Raw genomic sequence first — 19065 nt, 5'->3', positions numbered from 1 at the left:
TCCCTTTACATGGCGGTGAGCACTTGCCTGTATATATATGAATATCCAAGAATTTTAGAGGCCAAAATGTAATTGATTGTAGTCAAATGTCGAGATTGACATCTCTCTGGAGAATGTGTTCACTATTCTATAGTCTAAGATAAGAGGGAACTCATGTAATTAAAAAATATGTTGAAGAACAGAAAACCATTATCTTTTGCCTTAGTGCTTTTATTTATCACAATAATAATAAATTGTTTCTTTTGCTATCGAATCCTCAAATATTTAAAATCATCAAGAAGATTAGAAATAGAATAAATTAGACAAGTAAAATTTAATACTGCATCAATGGTTATCTATCAAAAGCCAAAAAGGGATATTTTTATATCTTAAAACTCGGCCTCAGAGCAAAAAGTGAAACTGCATAAACAAGAAACTCCAAGGCCTTCAATACCCACGCTAAGAGGTCTCAACTGCTTGCCTTTGTTTCATCAAAGAATATATTTCCAATCCAGCGTCTACGAAGTCATTACAAGCAAAAAAAAAAAAAAAAAACAGGTTGCAAAGAGAACAATATCCGCATTATTCCTCATCCTTCCAGTAATTCACACAAACAACAACTGGATGCGAGATGCTCAACTCCATGGCGAAAACATTTGCCCACTTAACTTAGTAAGTTAGGTGAACAATCAGGTGTCAACTCTGTGCCTCTGCTGCTCTCCTTTACAGTAAGAGGCCTGAGACGGTTTAACCAGCATCATCTTTAGGATCACAAACCTTATCCGCTTATAGTCTTGATATACACACGGAAAGTTATTTTTACTCGAGTGGAAAACCATTATCATGAGCGCATATCATGTTTACAGACTGGGCAAAATGTTCCCCACTTGGTTAACCATGAATCCACACACACCAAATGGAAGTCTGCAAAAGTGTGCTTAACAATGTTACTGAGCAACGAGTGTTTATGATAATAAAAAGCAGGTGTAGATTTGCAAACTAAAACGATAGAATTGATTTCTGAGATAAAATTAAGAAAGCAAGTAGAGAAATGAAGAGAAAGATTAAATTAATCAAACGCATAATGCAAGAAAGCAAAGCATTCAGTAAACATAGTTGAAAAAGACCAAAAATAGAAATTGAACCGGATGAGTGATGTGTCTCACCGGTTCAGTGGTCAGAACAAGGATCAATTGGTCGAACTGCATACCGACTCTGACATTGACCCAGCCAAGTCAATTGGTAAGACCGACCTAGGTCAATTCATTAATCTGCAAATTTATTGATTTTATTTATAAATTCATCATTTAAATAACAAAAATAGTTTGATTCTAAACATCAAATGACTCAAGGCATGAGTAAAGGATCAAAACATGGAGGACTAACAACATAGAGCTTAAGAAGATACGAAATGAGACGTATACCATTTCATAAAAATTTAAGAAACTAATTAATTTATTTTAGCAAATGGTTTAATGTACCCTTCATGCCATTACTTCACAAAGGGGCATATTTGACATTTTGATTCCGTGATAAAACCAGGATGATTTTTGAAAAATCATCTGATTTTTTTTTTTTTTGTTTAAAAAAATCATTCAAACCATTTTCCCCCAATTTTTTTACCTAACCAATCTATAAGCAAAACCAACCTGGAGCGCAACTTGGTTCCACTTTTTTCTGATTCAACCATCAGGTTAACCCAGTTCTATCACTATGGTAGTAAAAGCCAATAAGGATCAATATTGAAAGACATTTTTGAATGGTTCCAGCGTGCAAAGTAAAGCCGAACAGAAAAAGATAAATCTCTATTTGCCAAAGAAGGAAAACTTATAAGCAATTTGTATCGAAGGCTAATTACAAAAGTTTACCGTGTTGACAAGGAAGAACTCTCAGAGACTCTCCATCTTTGTAATCTTCAAGGCAAATAGCACAGGTCTCGGCTGTTCGTTTGCTACTTAAGAATGCAGTTCTAAATGTGAGGCAGGGAAGTAGCTCGACTGCTTCTTGTTTCATGCTTGCAGGTGGGTTTTGTATTCGATGCCGAAGAAGCTGACAGTTTCTAGCCAACATAAATGCAGCAAGTACTATTATTATGAATACCAGAGATGCAAAAGATATAACCAGGATGGTTCCAGTAGCTTCATCCATGGAGGATCCTATGCAACATTCCCCTTCTTCCCCACGGGCATGCTTCATCAGAGTGTCACCTGCGATCTTTGAAACAAAAACTGCATGTATATGTATGCCAGCTGAATCTCCAACCACTGCAGCACAGAAACAAGAAAATGCATAAAAATTAGAGGATAGTATAACTGTATAAACGGATAAGACATAGAAACTGCATAAAGGATACATCTAGGCAAAGTAACATTTTAAAAACAGGGTTGTGTTTATGCCATCCATCGTGAGACAAGGAACCACATTGCATATTCTATGCAGTCCCCCTCCTGCAATTGCTTTGGAAGGAAGGGTCAAGCAATTTCAAATGTTGCCAGCATCAGAGGGCACCTAAAAATTGAAACTGTGGTTGATTCCAACCAGTTTATATTGAACCAAATCAAACAAACCCACTAATAATCACTTGCCTTAAAGAAGCACCGCATATGCAGGACAATGAGTCAACTGCATGCCACCTATATGTGTTTTTTTTATTATAAAAAAAAACATATTTGGTGTATTGAAATTCAAATGACTTAGAAATTGATTGTTCATTCTTAATATCACATATCAAGTTGTGAATCCCTACACATTGAAGGAATACTAGCAATTTGAAACTGAAGCTATGACCATATCAATCAGCTTAAACATACAATCATGCAACTGTATAGTAGATCACACTCATGTACTTACGATTACCATGAACAAGGGAAAAAACATCAGACACTTATAATTAACTATCATGCAACATTAACACAAAATGAATTCAGCAAATAATCAATTGTTACTAGAACAATAATATCAACCTAAATATTTCCTCACACTAGGCTTCATACCCACCAGTTTTCTAGAGTTTCTGAATTAGAGAGTTAACTCAAAAGAACACAAGGAATGTCTTAGAATCTAGACCACCATTATTCTCCAAAGTAACTGATTACACAATGGGTGATTCTTCCATCTCCTTGTTATTTATCTCAACAACTTGAGAATGCACCTGAAGGTACTAGATTATAGAGTTTCTAAGAACCTTGGAAGTTGTCGGTCACAGGTTACAAATCCATCCTCATTTAAGCAGTGCGTGCTTCTGTACGCATGAGCAGGCATCATATACACTTCAGATGCATCCGACATATACAATCGATACGATACACACTTAGACATCTTTGATGCGAAACCACAGAAGATCCATCAAAGAAAAAATGGGAAAGAAACAGGAACATTGGGCACTTACTGGCGTACAAGCTGTTCTTCTCCTGGTCATCGAATATTATGGCAGCCCCAAATCCAGCACCCTGTGCGTTCCTGACCTTCTCCTCGAAGCTGCACACCCCCCTGGAGATCAGAACGAACCTCGAATCTCCACCCCTACCGTCGCCGAGGGCCGTCCAGTTATTCCTGAGACCAGAGCAAGCGTCGAGGGGTTCCGCAACGTGCAGAGAGCCGCAGATCCCGAATCCATCGACCGGAACAGCTGCAGAAGCCGCCTGCTGTTAGAGAATTCTCCGCGTTGCCCTAACCCTAGCATGGAGAGAAAGGGAGAGAGAGGGGATGAAGGATCACCGAAACGTGCAGGGGCGTCGAGGAAGGTGAAGGAGAAGGGCTTGGAGCGGAGGTGGACGAGGGCTTCAGAGGATCGGAGGAGGGATGAGAAGCAGCAGAAGAGGAATAGGAGGGAGCAGGGGGAGAAACTGGCGGCGGCGGCGGCGGCGGCGGCTGGGAAGGAGGACGTCGGGCCACGGTTAGGGCGACGGTGAAGAGTCATCGGCGGCGAATCAATGTGGGATTTACACTGCGTCTCGTGTCGCCGTACTGTCACCGCCGGCGAGCTCGACGCGCCGCCATCGGAGGGAGTACAGTTGGTGGTGTCGGAGAACGCTAAAAATTTCGAGGGGTCGATCGGGTTGGATTACGAAAATAGTATTAATAAACCCACTGGATTACGAAAATAGTACTACTTAAATCAATAACTTCCAATTTTATAAATTAAAATCTGATTATTTTTTTAAAAATAATTTATTAATATGATTTTTATTTATAATATAATTAAAATTATTAATTTTATTTTGAATATATACGTGTGGTAAAATAGGTGACTCATTCTGTCCATGGGGAAATGAATGGAGTAAACATAATTATCCTCTTCATAAACAATGAAAATGACAAGCTGGGGATGTAACTTCGAAGTTGACGTGATGAAGACAACATAAAAGCGTTAGTACTGGGTCAGGAAAGGGTTCTTGACATTGACCCTCCGAACCTCAAGTCAGTCTCTGACGATCTCAAGAAATTGAGAATTGAAGCTAAGAGATGTAGAGAATGAAGTTGCGCAAACATTTCCCTGTAAATAGGAATCTCCTTTTATAGTGTCAACATGATGTTCGTGCACACCTCTCAAGGCATAGACACGTCCTCCTTGATGTCCTAGGAAGAGATAAGTCAAAAAGTATCTCTGACTCAATTCTTTAAGTAGTCATGCAATCCTCTGAGTCTGGAAGCTTCTAAAGTATGATTGTCTGCTGGACATTGTAGAAATTAATAGAAGGAAAAATTAACCATATTATTAAATCCAAAATTGATTGAGAAATAAAGAGTACAAGGTCTTTATATAGTTAATTATAAGAAAAAATCTAAATCCTAAATTGAAAAGGTAAAAGATTAAATCTAAACCCTAAATTGAAAAGGTAAAAGACTAAATTACCCTCAAGACTATAAACAAATAATTCTAATAGATTATATAATATAAATTATATAATCTAACATCCCTCTCAAACTCACGGTGATACAGCCAAAAACATTGAGAGTTTATCAGATAAAAACCGGAAGCGTGAAGTGGAATGAGCCTTGATAAGCATATCAGCAATCTGTAGTTTTGAAGGAACAAAAGGCAATGTGATGGTGTCAATCTGAAGATGGTGACGAGTAATGTGACAATCAATTTCAATATGTTTCATCCGTTCATGAAAAACTAAATTGCGCGTAATTTGAATAGCACTCTGATTATCACAATATAATGGAGTAGGTTGATGAATAGAGATACTCATATCTGCAAGCAACCAACGCAACCAAACTATCTCACAAGTAGTTAAGGTCATGCCACAATACTCAGCTACTGTGGAAGATCTAAAAATAACATCTTACTTTTTACTCTTCCAAGAAATGAGGGAGTCACCAAGAAAAGTGCAGAAGCCAGTGGTAGATTTGCAATCCGTAGGATTACCAACCCAATCCGCATCAGAGTATGTACGCAGCTCAAGAGATGAAGTAGAAGGAAATAAAAGACTTTGAAATTGAGTGCCCCGAAGATACTTGAGAATACGAAGAACAACATCTTACTTTTTATTGTAGTTGGTGCAGTGACAAATTCACTAACCACATGAATAGCATATGTAATATCTGGACGAGTCACGGTGAGATAAACTAAGCTTCCGATAATAGTTCTGTACAAACTAGGATCCGACAAAGGTGAGCCATTAGATGGAGAATATCGAGCATTAGTCTCAATAGGAGTATCAACAACCCTATTATCAGTAAGACGAGCACACTCAAACAAATCAAATATATACTTTGACTGAGATCAAAAATAACCTTTCGGGGAATAATCAACCTCAATGCCCAAAAAGTAGCGTAGTATACCTAAGTCTTTCATAGCAAAACAATGAGCCAACTCAGACTTCAAGGAAGCAATTCCATCAGAACCATCACCAGTAATAATCATGTCATCAACATATAATGATAAAAGAATACGACATGCACTCGTACATCTGACAAACAATGCTAAATCATGATTACTAGGATGAAAACCAAACGAAGTAATTACTGTAGAGAATTTCTGAAACCAAGCACGAGATGCTTATTTGAGACCATAAAGCGCTTTACGAAGCAGAACAGGTGAGTTTATAAATTAAAATCTGATTATTTTTAAAAAAATAATTTATTAATATGATTTTTATTTATAATATAATTAAAATTATTAATTTTATTTTGAATATATACTGTGGTAAAATAGGTGACTCATTCTCCTTATGGGGAAATTAATGGAGTAAACATAATTATCCTCTTTATAAACATTGAAGATGACAAGCTAAGGATGTGACTTCGAAGTGTGAAGATAACATAAAAGCACCAATATCAGATCGGGAAGGGGTTTCGGCGTCCGAAGTTCAAATCAGTCTATGGCGATCTCAAGAAATAGAGAATTGCAGCTAAGAGAGTAGAGAATGAAGTTGTGCATACTTTCCCCTGTATATAGGAATCCCCTTTTATAGTGTCAACATGATGCTCATGCACGCCTCTCAAAGCATAGACACGCCCTCCTAGGTGTCCTAGGAAGAGATAGGTCAAAAATTGTCTTTGACTCTATTCCTTAGGTAGTCATGCAATTCTATGAGCCTGGAAGCTTCTAAAGTACGGTTACCTGTTGGACATGTCCTGTTGTCAGCGGTACAAACTTCCAAAAGGATACGATAATATATTTAGAGGGGTGATGTGCGGTCGGACAGAGTCCGCTCGGCCGGGTTGCTCCACTCAGCAATGCCCATCAAAGCTACCGACTCGTCTCCTTGCTCCCTGTCTGTCGTTAGTTATTTCTGTCTGACTGAACGCGGAGCCCGGCCAGCGAGACCAGCTGCTACTTAGCTCTCTTTGCAGTCAGAAGACTTTTTACTTGTTCGGGAAATATCCAACTTGTTTGTCTCAAAACTTGCAATGTCTGCTTGGCCATACTTGGTCCGCTCGGCCTTACCTGGTCCGCTCGGTCCTACCTGGTCCGTTCGGCCAACTTTGATATCCCGCTTGACTTTATTTTCCACGTCACCTGTTCCTCCTTACTCTAACCCTTCTTCGGTGGGACCCCTCGTCATTACCGGATCACATAATAATTGAGACATTTTAATTATTCTTAAGAGATTGTTATTTTAATAAATTATCCTAAAACTCCTAATAGCAATCCCTGCGTCAGAAAAAATTTATTCTCACTTCCTACATGTAAATTTTTTTTTGTTTCAACTCCCTAATGTATACCGATTTTCCTAATTATCTTTATTTATTTTAGGTAAAAAAAAGTCTAAAATTAAATATAATTTCTTAGCGCATTTAAAATAAAATTTAATATATTTTCTATCAACTTGAGCACAACTCTTTTTCTGCCTAACTAATCGATTGATATACTTGATTCTAATTAAATGATGCTGAATTTAGGAGGAATTATACTTCATTTTAGACTTTGTGTACCTATAAAAAATAATGAGGGATTATGTTATATAGAAATAATAGTATAATTCCTCCTAAATTCAACACTATTTAACTAGAATCGAATATATCAATTAATTAGTCAGGCAAAAAAAAAGTCGAACTCAACTTGATGAAAAATATAATAAATTCTAGTTTAAATGTACTGAATTTAGGAAAAATTATATTTCATTTTAAACTTTCTGTACTTAAAAAAATAAGGATAATTAGATAAATCAATGTGTATCAGGGAGTTGAAACAAAGAAAAATTTATATGCAAGGATTGAAAATAATTTTTTTTTACACACACGAACTGAGGAGAAAATTGAGTTTGCATGAAAGGAATTTAGGATAATTTATCCTTATTCTTTTAAGGAAATATGTGGGGGTAAAGAAGAATTAATGGGTGTATTGAAGCATTACTTGCACATCTCCACCAAAGCCCACGTTGGAGTTGCTCGTTAATAGTTTATTAAGCTTAATGGATTTATCTTCTAAAATAAGAAGTGTTCTGGTTGTAGAAGTACAATATCAACAAACAATCTGATGTTCATCTAAGTTTTTATTGGAAGTATGATCCAAATATTAATTTTTAGCATATTTCTATAATCAAATCTAATTTTGATTCTTAATATCCTCTTTTAAATTTTGAAAAACTTATTCACATGTAACAACTCCAACACCATGAAAAGTTGCTCCTCAAGTAGTTCCAACTTCCAATTGGGGTTTCGATGAGCAGATTCTGATATCTTTAGATGGCAACTTTGCTGGTGGTGCTTAACTATGCACTAGCTAGAGACTTGGTGTTCCTCAAGAAAGAAGTCCTGATAAGACAAGGATAGATTATTTCAGGCAGCACAAGTTGTCATCGAACAATCCACACAAATCGACTAGGCTCAACTAGTTGGGGTTGGCATTTCCACTCCGAAAGAGAATAATTGATCATGTGGGATCTGAACATGATATCTCTTGCTAATCCTCCCAGAGTGTGAGCCCACTGCAAAAGTAGAAAAATATGCTTCGTTTCTGTACCTGTCATGAGCATTAATTGTTGGATCTAGAGGTAGTAGTAGTAATGCCTTTGGATGCATAATTGGTGGGGTTTGATTATGTAAATCATCTACTCGATTTTATATATCGTTCGTTGGATATATGTGAATAGAGATGAGGTAGAAGAGGGAAGAAGTTCCATTATAAATGAAAATTTAGTTCTAGTAGTTTTAAGGTATTTTTGTTATTTTATATTGATTCATATGCTTTGATGATGTGAACAAATGCATGAGGAGAAACTTTCTTTTACGCATGGGTGAATAAGATGGATATAAATCCAAAGTCCGGATTGCATTGAACCAAGTTGACTCATGTGCGAGCACGATCTGTGTGCGTCAAATGCCGGGCCGGTCTGGGTAAAATTTACCCAAGTGGAACAACTAACATTATATGGCAGTTGGGTACCTCTCAGTTCGCCATGACCATTAGTGCTTGGTGAGGATCACGGTAGGGCGATTTTATTTCAAGGCAACTGTGTTCATTGCAGGCCAGCCTCAGGCTCACTCGGTCGTTCAGCTCGACTTCGGATCAGACGGTCTCACACTCGACCGATCGCCCATTAGTTCGCGTCGAATGTCGGACCGGTCTGAGTAAAATTTACCCAAGTGGAACAACTAACATTAACTGGCAGTTGGGTACCTCTCAGTTCGCTATGACCATCAGTGCTTCATGGGGATCACGATGAGGCGATTTTGTTTCAAGGAAACTGCGTTCATTGCAGGCCAGCCTCAGGCTCACTCGGTCATTCAGCTCGACTTCGGATCAGACGGTCTCACACTCGACCGGTCGCCCATTAGTTCAGTCGCCCTTTCGCTCGTTCAGTTGCTTTGCTCCTCTGCCTGATCAACCACTCACTCGCCATGTCTGCTCGCCTATAGTTTGCAAAATCGCGGTCCAGATCGTACGATCCGGAAGCCCAAAATCGATTCAGAATCGTGCAGAATCATTTTTGCAGTAGGATCGCAGCAGGATCAATAGGATCGGAACAGAATCGGTAGGATCAGAATAGGATCGGAGCAGAATCGGAGCAGGATCGGTGGAAGCTTTGAGAGGTCATAACTTTTGACTCGGATTGAACCACGGGGCCTATAATATATCAAATCAAAGCTCGTTCAGAGATCTTTAATAAATTTCAAAGTTTTCAAACCCAAAAAATATCATTTAAATCCTTTTCGGATGTCTAGAAGATTTTATATTTTTTTATTATCTTTTTTTCATCTTATTAGGGTTTCAAATTATTTAAACATATGTTTAATTATATTTAAGTTAGTTTTCTATCAATAATATTCCGTCATTTCTTTTATCCAAAATAATGAGTTTTTGGATATCTATTGTTTAGTATTATGTGACATCAACTAGTCTTTAGAAGATTATTTCCAGCATTCATATTTGAATCAAAGGATTCAATAGCTTCTGTTATATACGTTAGGTGCTTTGTTGACTTTTAAATTGAATTATCTTATAAATTAAGGAAATATTTTTGACATTGAATATGTTATTATTATTGTATTAATAAAAATTTTATATTCTTTCATTTTATAATATGAAAATATAAATATTATTACTATGTGAGAATGACAGTTGAATTACAAGTTAATTTAAATTTATACATGTAGTAATGTAATTTGAGGTGTTGAGTATAAATGATTGTATATATATACAAAATTAGTTATTTATTTATATGTAAATGAGTTTTTAGGTATTTTTTTCTAATTATTAACCATGTATGATAAGATTTTAAGGGTTTTTGGTAGGATCGTACGATTATACGATTCAATCCTGACCGATCCGATCCTGACCCTAAATCGATTCTGCGTAGGATCGCGATTCTACAAACTATGTGCTCGCCTGACGACCCTGACCGGCCTCTCTCCTGATCAGCTGCTCTATCCAGTCAAATTTGCTCGGTCTTACTACTCGGTCGGCCTATCTTCCGTGCGACTGGGACGTGGGATTGGTCGCTCACCCGCTCGGCCTAACTGCCGCACGACCACTCTGCACTCTTCCCGATCGACCAATCTATTGCTTGTCCGCATGACCCGTCAGTCCGCTCTGATTTTGTTGTTCGAAGTTGGAGCTCAATCTATACTCAATAATTAGTAGAAATCATCTCCCGTTAATAATATGAAATTAATTATCAATTCAGGTCACCAACATCTTTTGTATCATGTCTTAGACCGGCCTTCTGAGTTTGGGTCTTTATATGAAATATCGAAGAGACGTATTCTGGTGTAAATATGCATTGTAAGAGATTTTCGATCATATATGAATTACAAAGATCTATAAAAGTTAAAAGCTTACAGGACCAAACCTACTACGATCTTGCACATGTGTCACTCGAGTTCATTCGACAACGAACTCAACTTGCTTAACCTGTCTGCTAGTTAGACATGTAGCGATTTGAGATCTCACGATCAAAAGCGTGATATCGTAAGCAAATAACTTTGTGTATATTTGGATGCAACAAGAAAAGAAAAGGGCGAAAAGTAAAGTAAGTTCTACAAAACTAAAGGGGTTCTTGTTATCATGGCCAGCTCAAATTTTCAAATGCTGTTGGAGGATAAGGAATTAATCATCTGCTACCTCAAAAGTTTGGCTTGCATGGGTAAGACTTACTCGTAAAGCAACCGCGAAAAAAAAAAAGGGAGAAGAAAAAGAAAAAAGAAAATTTTAAATTTGATCGAATGATCCCCACTCAGAGTTTCGTATCCATAGATCTACTTTAACATAATGGGCGCGACTCTACTTGATTTCCCTCCCTTGCTAGGAAGACAAATTTGATAGTAAAGATAATTACATTTAAAATGTTTTTTAAAAATAATATATTACTTTGTAAAAAAGTTAAATTTTTAAAAAATTATTTTTGGTAATAAATAACATGTGAATCTATGGATTAGTAAGTAAAATAATTTTTTCCTTTTTTTAAGATTTCTTTTCAAATAGTATATATTGCCAAAAAAGGTACGTAAATATAAAGAATATTTTCTATATAAAAAAAACTGACCCTTGACCTTTTACATAGGCGAAGAGAAATGTGACAACAATGCTCCTTTTAATTTTTAATATCTCTTTCAAATAACAAAATTACAGATTTGATTTTATCATTTTTCTATTAATTTTTTCACCGCTCCCTTTCTCTTTCTTCTTCATTTCATTTCAGTGTTCCTCGTGTAACTTGTTCTCATATTTAATTATTTCTTTTCCTTTTTTTTTTCTGTTTTTTGTTTTTAATTTAGGTATCTAAATCTTGGATGTAATTAATCTTGAGCTAGACAACTCAACTCGACAGACCCACTACTAAATATATTAAGCGTAAGTGGAGTTTGACATGGCACCCCTAAGCTACTAGCAGAGATGGAACAAGAAAAAAAATTTCCGGGGGTGAATTTAGACAGATACTTTTTTTATGCGGATAAATACTAAAGAATTTTTATTTTAATTTTGTTTAAGTAAAATAAAAGCCAAAAAATAATAAAAAACAAAACAAAAGGGAGTTGAGTTGTATCGCACAACACAACCTTCTTCTCCAACAGCCTTGAATTGTATCAAAGGATGTAATCTTCTTCTAAGACTACTGGAGAATGAGTTGTGTGGTATGTGCCCTTGTAGGCTAGGCAAAGTAATTATTTTTGAAAAATTATTAGATATTTTTATTTGAAAACTAGTTGTAAATATTTTTAAATTATTTTTAGAGAAATTCTTTGAAATCACTTTCATATTTATTTTGAAATAATAAATTGCAAAGTAATTTCAATTTCTATCTTAAAACTAATTTGTAAAATTTAGTTTTACAAATAGTTTAGGTTGCAAAATCATTTTTAAAATATTCAAAATCTTTTTGAATAGTCAAAATTTCTTTTTTAAAAAATTTTACTAACTCCTTCCTCCAATCTACCTGCAAGTTTTTTTTTACTTTGCACAAATTATTACTTGTCTATTTATAATTTATCTTACCTATCTATATTATTTTTGATGTCAAAAAGGGAGGATAAGAGTGAAGTAAGAAAAAGATAAATCTATTGATAATCTTAACCCTAAAATGGTCAAGAGAATAAAGTAAATTTACTTGATTTTAAGTTCTCTTGAATCATGTTTATTTCATTTTTACATATCTTTTACTAATTTTTAAAGTAAGTTGTCATTGCATCAAAAAAGGGAAAATTATTGATGCAATTTGCACTAATAATCTAACTCAAATTTTGATGAATGACAAGTGAGTTAAGTTAGGTATTATTGTAATCTAACCTTGTTACCGAGTGTGCAGGGTTGAGTAATTTGACAGGTCAAGAGGACCTGACACCGGGCAGGAAGTCCAGTCAGGATGTTTGATTCCCAAGTGGTGAAGTCTGGATGTGCGATTCCAATAGGAGATCGAGATGTACGATTCCCGAGTAGTGAAATTCGGATGTGTGATTCAGACAGAAAGACCTAGTGGGTTTGATTGACGTCAAGGAGGTAACTTGACACATGGTAAGTAAAGGTAAGTCACTAGAGAAGAGTAACTAAATGAAGGCGCGTCCCGATTAAGAGGACAGTAGGTGTCGATCAAATTTAGGTCCATTTCGGAAACCTAAATTGAGACCCTAACTAGGTCCTGGTCTAGAAGATAGAGTTTAAGTCATAAATTAATCTTATTATTAATGTTTTAATGTCATTTTGCAGGTTAGATATTGTCATGTTGGACTAACCTAACTTGTAGGGTAAAAGGAGCAAAAAGGCCTCGAGTGAATAGTACCCGAGGTGCCTTTAAGCATTGGAAGACGCTTTCGTACTGTTCATGGAAGGCTCCTTCTGTGCTATGGAAGGCACCTTCCAAGGGATAAAATTCAAACTTAGTCACAAATAAGGAGCAACGAGTTTGGGATTAGATTTGACACGTTAGAGGCGCCTTTAAGGTTATGGAACGCGCTTTCCACACTCTTTATAATGGTATCTCGAGGAGCTTTCAACACACAACTTCTATACAAGCTTCTACACGTCTGATTGGCTTTCAGACTGCTTTGGCTTCCTGCTGCTGCTCTACTACGACTCTACTACACTCGACTGCTACCAAAAAGCCATCCAAACACCAAGCTCGAGACGACCATCTACAAAAGTGTTTGGTAATACAATTTAATTCCTATACTTAATTTTTGTAAATGGAAAGTGTAGCCTGTTATATTCTTTCGATTCTTGTGTATTCAATCCCTTCTTCAAGCTGTTCTAGAAGAAATTTTTAGTGGATTATCCGTTGATAGGTCCCTAGAACTTGAGTCTTGGAGTAGGAGTTGCCGAAGGCTCCAAACTAAGTAAAAAACCGATCTCATACTTGTGTTTTTTTCTTGCTTTCTTGTTTCTTTCTTTTCCGCTGTGCATACTTTGTTTTTTTTTAAAAAATGAATAAAAGAATTTTTTTTGAAAACCACGTGATTCACCCCCTCTCACGTTCATCTCGATCCAACTCTTACATAACTTACCACTATGGATATGCATGAAAGATGAATTTATGTTCCTTACTATACTTATTCTAGGTCAAATGAATCTGAAAGAAAAGATAGATGTTTTCTTATAACCTCTGATTGTTAAACTGAATAAATTATGGAATGTAAGCTCAAAGACTTATGATGTTGCATGTAAAATTAATTTTATATTGCATGCTATCTTATTCTGGATGATAAGTGATTTTTCAGTATACTCAATGTTGTCGGGATGAAGCATGACTAGCAAATTAGGATGCTCATATTGCATGAAAGAGTGATACTTTTCATTATCGTGTAATGGAAAGGTATCTTGGTTTGATAATCATCGTAAATTTTTACCTTCTCAGGTGAAATAAGAAAATTTTCACTAAGAATGTTGTAGTCAGAAAACTTTCACCAACAATCAAGTCAGGTGAAGAATTCATTAACCAAATAAACAATTATAGATTTCTACCAGTATTTTAGCCTAATTTTGATAAGATAAATAATTACATTGTTAGGTAATACAAGTGTGGTTGGAAGAAAAGAATCATTTTCTGGGTACTGATATATTGAAAGTATCTACTCATTCGACATAATTTAGATATGATGCATGTTGAAATTTTTTTTTCAGATAATATATGTTCAACACTATGATGAATGTGCTTGGAAGAATTAAAGATATTGCAAAATCATGTGAAGAATTAAAAGAACTAGTCAGTAGAACAGAATTGCATCAGGATGAAACAACCAATAAATTTTCAAATGTTTGTTATACATTGGATAAAGATGGTAAGCAAGCTTTATAGAGTTGGTTGAAAGAAATCAAATTTCCAAATAAGTATGCCTCAAATATGGTTCAATGGGCGGATATGAATAGGTTAAACATATTTGGAATAGAGAGTTATGATTGTCATATATTTATGCAAAGACTTATTCCAGTAGCTTTTGTTGGGACCTTGACGTTCGCTAGAGGGGAGAGGGAGGGGGGGTGAATAGCGTCTCACTCAAATCGTCGCTTCCTACGCTTGTTAGTGCACAGCGGAAACAAAAATACTAACAAACAAAAGCAAAGCTAACCCTAGAAAACCATAAACAAGAAGCAAACCCAATGGCACGTTGTTTAACGTGGTTCGGAGATGAAGCTCCTACTCCACGGCTGTCCGTAAGGTGGACGATCCCGATCTGTCGATGGATGACTCCCCGGAAAGCCTCCGGCTAACTCGTGTAGCTCCTTGTGGGTGGAGAAACCTCGCCACAAACTCTCACCAAGGACTCTTGAGAAGCTAGGGCACTGGTAGACTACTAATAAGGGTTAACCACCTCTATTTCGTCAACCTTAACGAAGCTTCCAATGCTTGGTTATATAGGCCACAAGTTAGAAAACCCCGCCTACCAGTCGACAGTCAAAACATGCAGTCGACTGCCCTTCGTGAAAATTTGACCGTTGCAGCCCAACGGCTCGATACCAACTTTCTGTTCGCTCCGAGTCGACTGCCCCAGTCGACTGCACCAGTCGACTGATGAAACCACCAGTCGACTGCTACAGTACTGCTACATTAACGCTACAGTACTGCTACAGTAAACCCTAATTCTAGGATTTTACCTCGAGTACATTCACTCAGCACTCGTTCTCGCCTGACCAACCTAGACTTAGCCTTCTAGCCTCCTTCATCAGCCTTGCGTCCCTCGGATATCTCCCCATCCTTCACGTCTTACCTTCTGGAGCTTCCATCGGCCTTGTCATTGTTGTCGGGTCTTCCTTTGCCAAGAGGTCGCGCCTCCGGGACTTCATCCATTGCCAAGTCACACTTGGACTTACGTTGCCAAAACTACATGCTTGGACTTACACCGCCAAGACTCATCCTTGGACTTTCCTCCTTTGCCAAGATCACACTTGGACTTTCCTTGTTGTACCTATATCCTGCACACTCATAATGCATATCAAATACAACAATAATCCTAATTTAAACCTTTGCCAAAACATCAAAACTTAGGGTACCCAGATTTCTCCAACAATCTCCCCCTTTTTGATGTTTGGCAACCCGTTTAAGTTAGGGAAATAATATAGCAATAATAATGCAAATAAATATACAATCTACACATGCATAAATCATGGAACCTAATCCTAGGCTCCCCCTTTACCTAAGCTCCCCCCTTGAGTTAGGATTTCTTGCACAGATAAACTTCTCCCCCTTTGCTAATAAATGAGCAATCGCTCCCCCTTCACCTAAGCTCCCCCTTGAGCTAGGATTTCTTGCAAAGGTATGTAGGTTTCCCACTTAAACCTAAATTTCTCCCCCTTTGCCATACATCAAAAAGAGCTCCAACAATATCCCAATTATTGGACTCTTTGACCTCTAATGACCATAAACATCATGTATTAATCCCCCATAAGATTACATACATGTTCACCACTCTTTTGGTCATTTTCTAATACTGAAAAATATTTTTAGACCGTATCAGTCGACTGCTATAAGTACCAGTCGACTGACATCATTAAAACGAGCTTACAGAGACATTCTGTGCTCATGAACAGTGCTACCAGTCGACTGGTAAAACCATCAGTCGACTGACCTTGTCAAAATGAGCTTACAGAGGTCCTCTGTGCTGAAAATTACTGTTACCAGTCGACTGGTAATTGTACCAGTCGACTGGCACTCTTTTTGGGCAAAAATCAGTCTTTTTATCCACTTTCAGAAATGCACCAAAAATTCTACAGACCTCCAAAAAATCTCAAATTTTATGGAGAGGTCTATTTTATCCATGTCTACTTGGGAAAAATATATATAAAAATATATTTATCACAGATACCAAGATTGACACAAAATTCAAAACTAGCTAAATGGTTCAATTGAACCTTAACCTAAAGTCCTAGTTTTGGCTTCCTCTTGATGTATCTGCCCATACTAAACCATAATGTATTCTTAGCATTAGTTTATATGACATCTATACATCAAAAACTAATTTTCATGCAATATGAACCCAATTCACATTTCAATGCATGAAATACATCCCAATTGTGTCAACCTACTATGTTAGAGACTTAAGTCCGTCTCCTAACCACTTGGTACATTTGATAATCCATCTACCATGGGTCCCAAAGGCTCTTCCTAACCTTAGGAATCTTAACTTTAGTCACCTCCCTTGGTGACTCATCAACTATGGCTAGGCCACTTCGGTGCACCTCGAGTGACACTTGACCTACAAAACTCACCTTCTTAACCTTAGACACATTGTCTTTGGTTAATTTCTTCTTGTCCTTAATCTTGGACATCCTATCCTTGCCATAATTATATGACACCCTAGCATATTCCTTCTTATTGGCCTTGGATGACTCTCCCTTGTCCTTGGTCACACCTCCCTTACCAATGTCGTGTGCTACCTTAGCACTTGACCTCCTTTTGGTCTTGGAGGGACCTAATTTGACATTTTTGGGTCTTTGACCACCCAAATACATGTCAAGTCCTTTAGGTCCAATAATGAACCTCTCTAGGACTTTCTCCATTTCCTCAAGCTTTGTCTCCAAGGCTTGATTTTCCAATTATAGGGTTCTAACCCTAGAATCAACATGTCCATCATGGACATTCCTAGACCTACCCTTCCTAGGCATGTGTCTCCCCTTCTTGGGATTAATGCTTAGGTTTTCACCCACTTTCCTTCCCTTAGGCAAAGTGATTTGGGTCTTATTAGATCTACCCTTAGTGTATGATTTCTTAGGGTTATCTACCATGTTAACCCTATTTCTATCATTATACCTAAATCCATGATTATGTTTAGATAAATAATCTATATTATTTCTAACAAGCATATAAGAATTGGAGATTGGATTAAACTTCAAAATAGGGATTACCTTCCCTTTTACCTTTGAAGCTCCCCCTTGACTTGTGCTCCTCTTCTTTTCCCATTTCTTCAAGTGCGCCAATTTCTCGAGCTCTCCTCTCTTTGGACACTTTGTGTGGTAGTGACCACACTCACCACATGTAAAGCACCTAATGTGCTTCTTCTCCTTCTTCTTTCTACAACTCACATTATTTTCTAAATTAACTTTAGTAAGTTTAGGGTTTACCTACTTTACCTTCTTGAGTGAAGGACACCTACTCTTGTAGTGCCCCATCTTACCACACTCAAAGCATTTGATGTGATCTTTTGTGCACTTCTTGGTAGTTGAGGTGGAGGGTTGAGCTTCCAAGATCTCCTCTTCCTTGGATTGCTCTTCTTCCTCTTCACTTGAAGATGTGGACGGTTCCACTTCTTCCTCCCTTGAAGATGTGGATGATACCTCCTCATCTTCCTTCTCCTCCTCGGATGTTGAGCTCGTGTCAACATTCGATTGGTCCTTCTCTTCTTGGATTTGTGTAGGACCCTCATGAAGCGCAATTACCTTTTTCCAAAGGTCACTTGCATTCTCGTATTCACCTACAATCAATATCGCATTAGGAGGTAATAAATTAATTAAAATTCTAGTTACTTCCTTGTCCATCTCCGATTGCTCCCTTTGCTCATCGGTCCAATATCGACGTCGGAGACGCTTTCCCTTCTTGTCCGTTGGAGCTTTAAACGGTTCCTCCAACGCAATCCATTGGTTCCAATTCATTTGGAACCACATCTCCATGCGCTTCCTCCAATAGTCGAAGTCCTCGCGCTCGTATGGAGGTGGGATTCGGATGTCCCATCCGAGAGGTCCCTCCGACTCCATCTTCTTCCTCTAGCCGCTCTCTTGGCAATTAGTCCAACAAGAGCTCACCTAGCTCTGATACCATTTGTTGGGACCTTGACGTTCGCTAGAGGGGGGGTGAATAGCGTCTGACCCAAATCGTCGCTTCCTACGTTTGTTAGTGCACAGCGGAAACAAAAATACTAACAAACAAAAGCAAAGCTAACCCTAGAAAACAATAAACAAGAAGCAAATCCAATGACACGTTGTTTAACGTGGTTCGGAGATGAAGCTCCTACTCCACGGCTATCCGTAAGGTGGACGATCCCGATCCGTCGGTGGATGACTCCCCGGAAAGCCTCCGGCTAACTCGTGTAGCTCCTTGTGGGTGGAGAAACCTCGGCACAAACTCTCACCAAGGACTCTTGAGAAGCTAGGGCACTGGTAGACTACTAATAAGGGTTAACCACCTCTATTTTGTCAACCTTAACGAAGCTTCCAATGCTTGGTTATATAGGCCACAAGTAGAAAACCCCGCCTATCAGTCGACAGCCAAA

The 19065-nt window shown here is 37.6% G+C and overlaps 1 protein-coding gene across 2 annotated transcripts; it reads right to left on the bottom strand.

Annotated features, from left to right (window-relative positions):
* Window positions 1-439: 439 nt before the first annotated feature.
* On the bottom strand, window positions 440-4061 carry LOC122021396 (receptor homology region, transmembrane domain- and RING domain-containing protein 1-like). 2 transcript variants are annotated; one of them, XR_006122545.1, is made up of 5 exons: window positions 3697-4061; window positions 3368-3607; window positions 1848-2243; window positions 1146-1250; window positions 440-903 (listed from the first exon to the last, which is right to left on the bottom strand). XR_006122545.1 is itself a non-coding variant. In XM_042579518.1 (4 exons), exons 1-4 carry the CDS (start codon window positions 3896-3898, stop codon window positions 821-823), a joined length of 921 nt encoding a protein of 306 aa, XP_042435452.1. In that variant the 5' UTR covers window positions 3899-4061; the 3' UTR covers window positions 440-820. The 2 variants fall into 2 exon arrangements, 1 of the variants encoding a protein (XP_042435452.1); XM_042579518.1 differs by lacking the exon at window positions 1146-1250.
* Window positions 4062-19065: the final 15004 nt, after the last annotated feature.

The sequence above is a fragment of the Zingiber officinale genome, chromosome 9A (genome assembly GCF_018446385.1).
Source record: "Zingiber officinale cultivar Zhangliang chromosome 9A, Zo_v1.1, whole genome shotgun sequence".
Classification (NCBI taxonomy): domain Eukaryota; kingdom Viridiplantae; phylum Streptophyta; class Magnoliopsida; order Zingiberales; family Zingiberaceae; genus Zingiber; species Zingiber officinale.
This window is presented reverse-complemented; position numbering and strand designations above follow the sequence as displayed.

Excerpts from the sequence above, each read along its gene's own strand:
- LOC122021396 (XM_042579518.1), bottom strand. The coding sequence starts at position 3,898 with ATGACTCTTCACCGTCGCCCTAACCGTGGCCCGACGTCCTCCTTCCCA. Across the intron at positions 3,608-3,696 it reads CGACGCCCCTGCACGTTTCG|CTGTTCCGGTCGATGGATTC; the intron begins GTGATCCTTCAT and ends CGGCTTCTGCAG. Across the intron at positions 2,244-3,367 it reads GAAGAACAGCTTGTACGCCA|TGGTTGGAGATTCAGCTGGC; the intron begins GTAAGTGCCCAA and ends TCTGTGCTGCAG.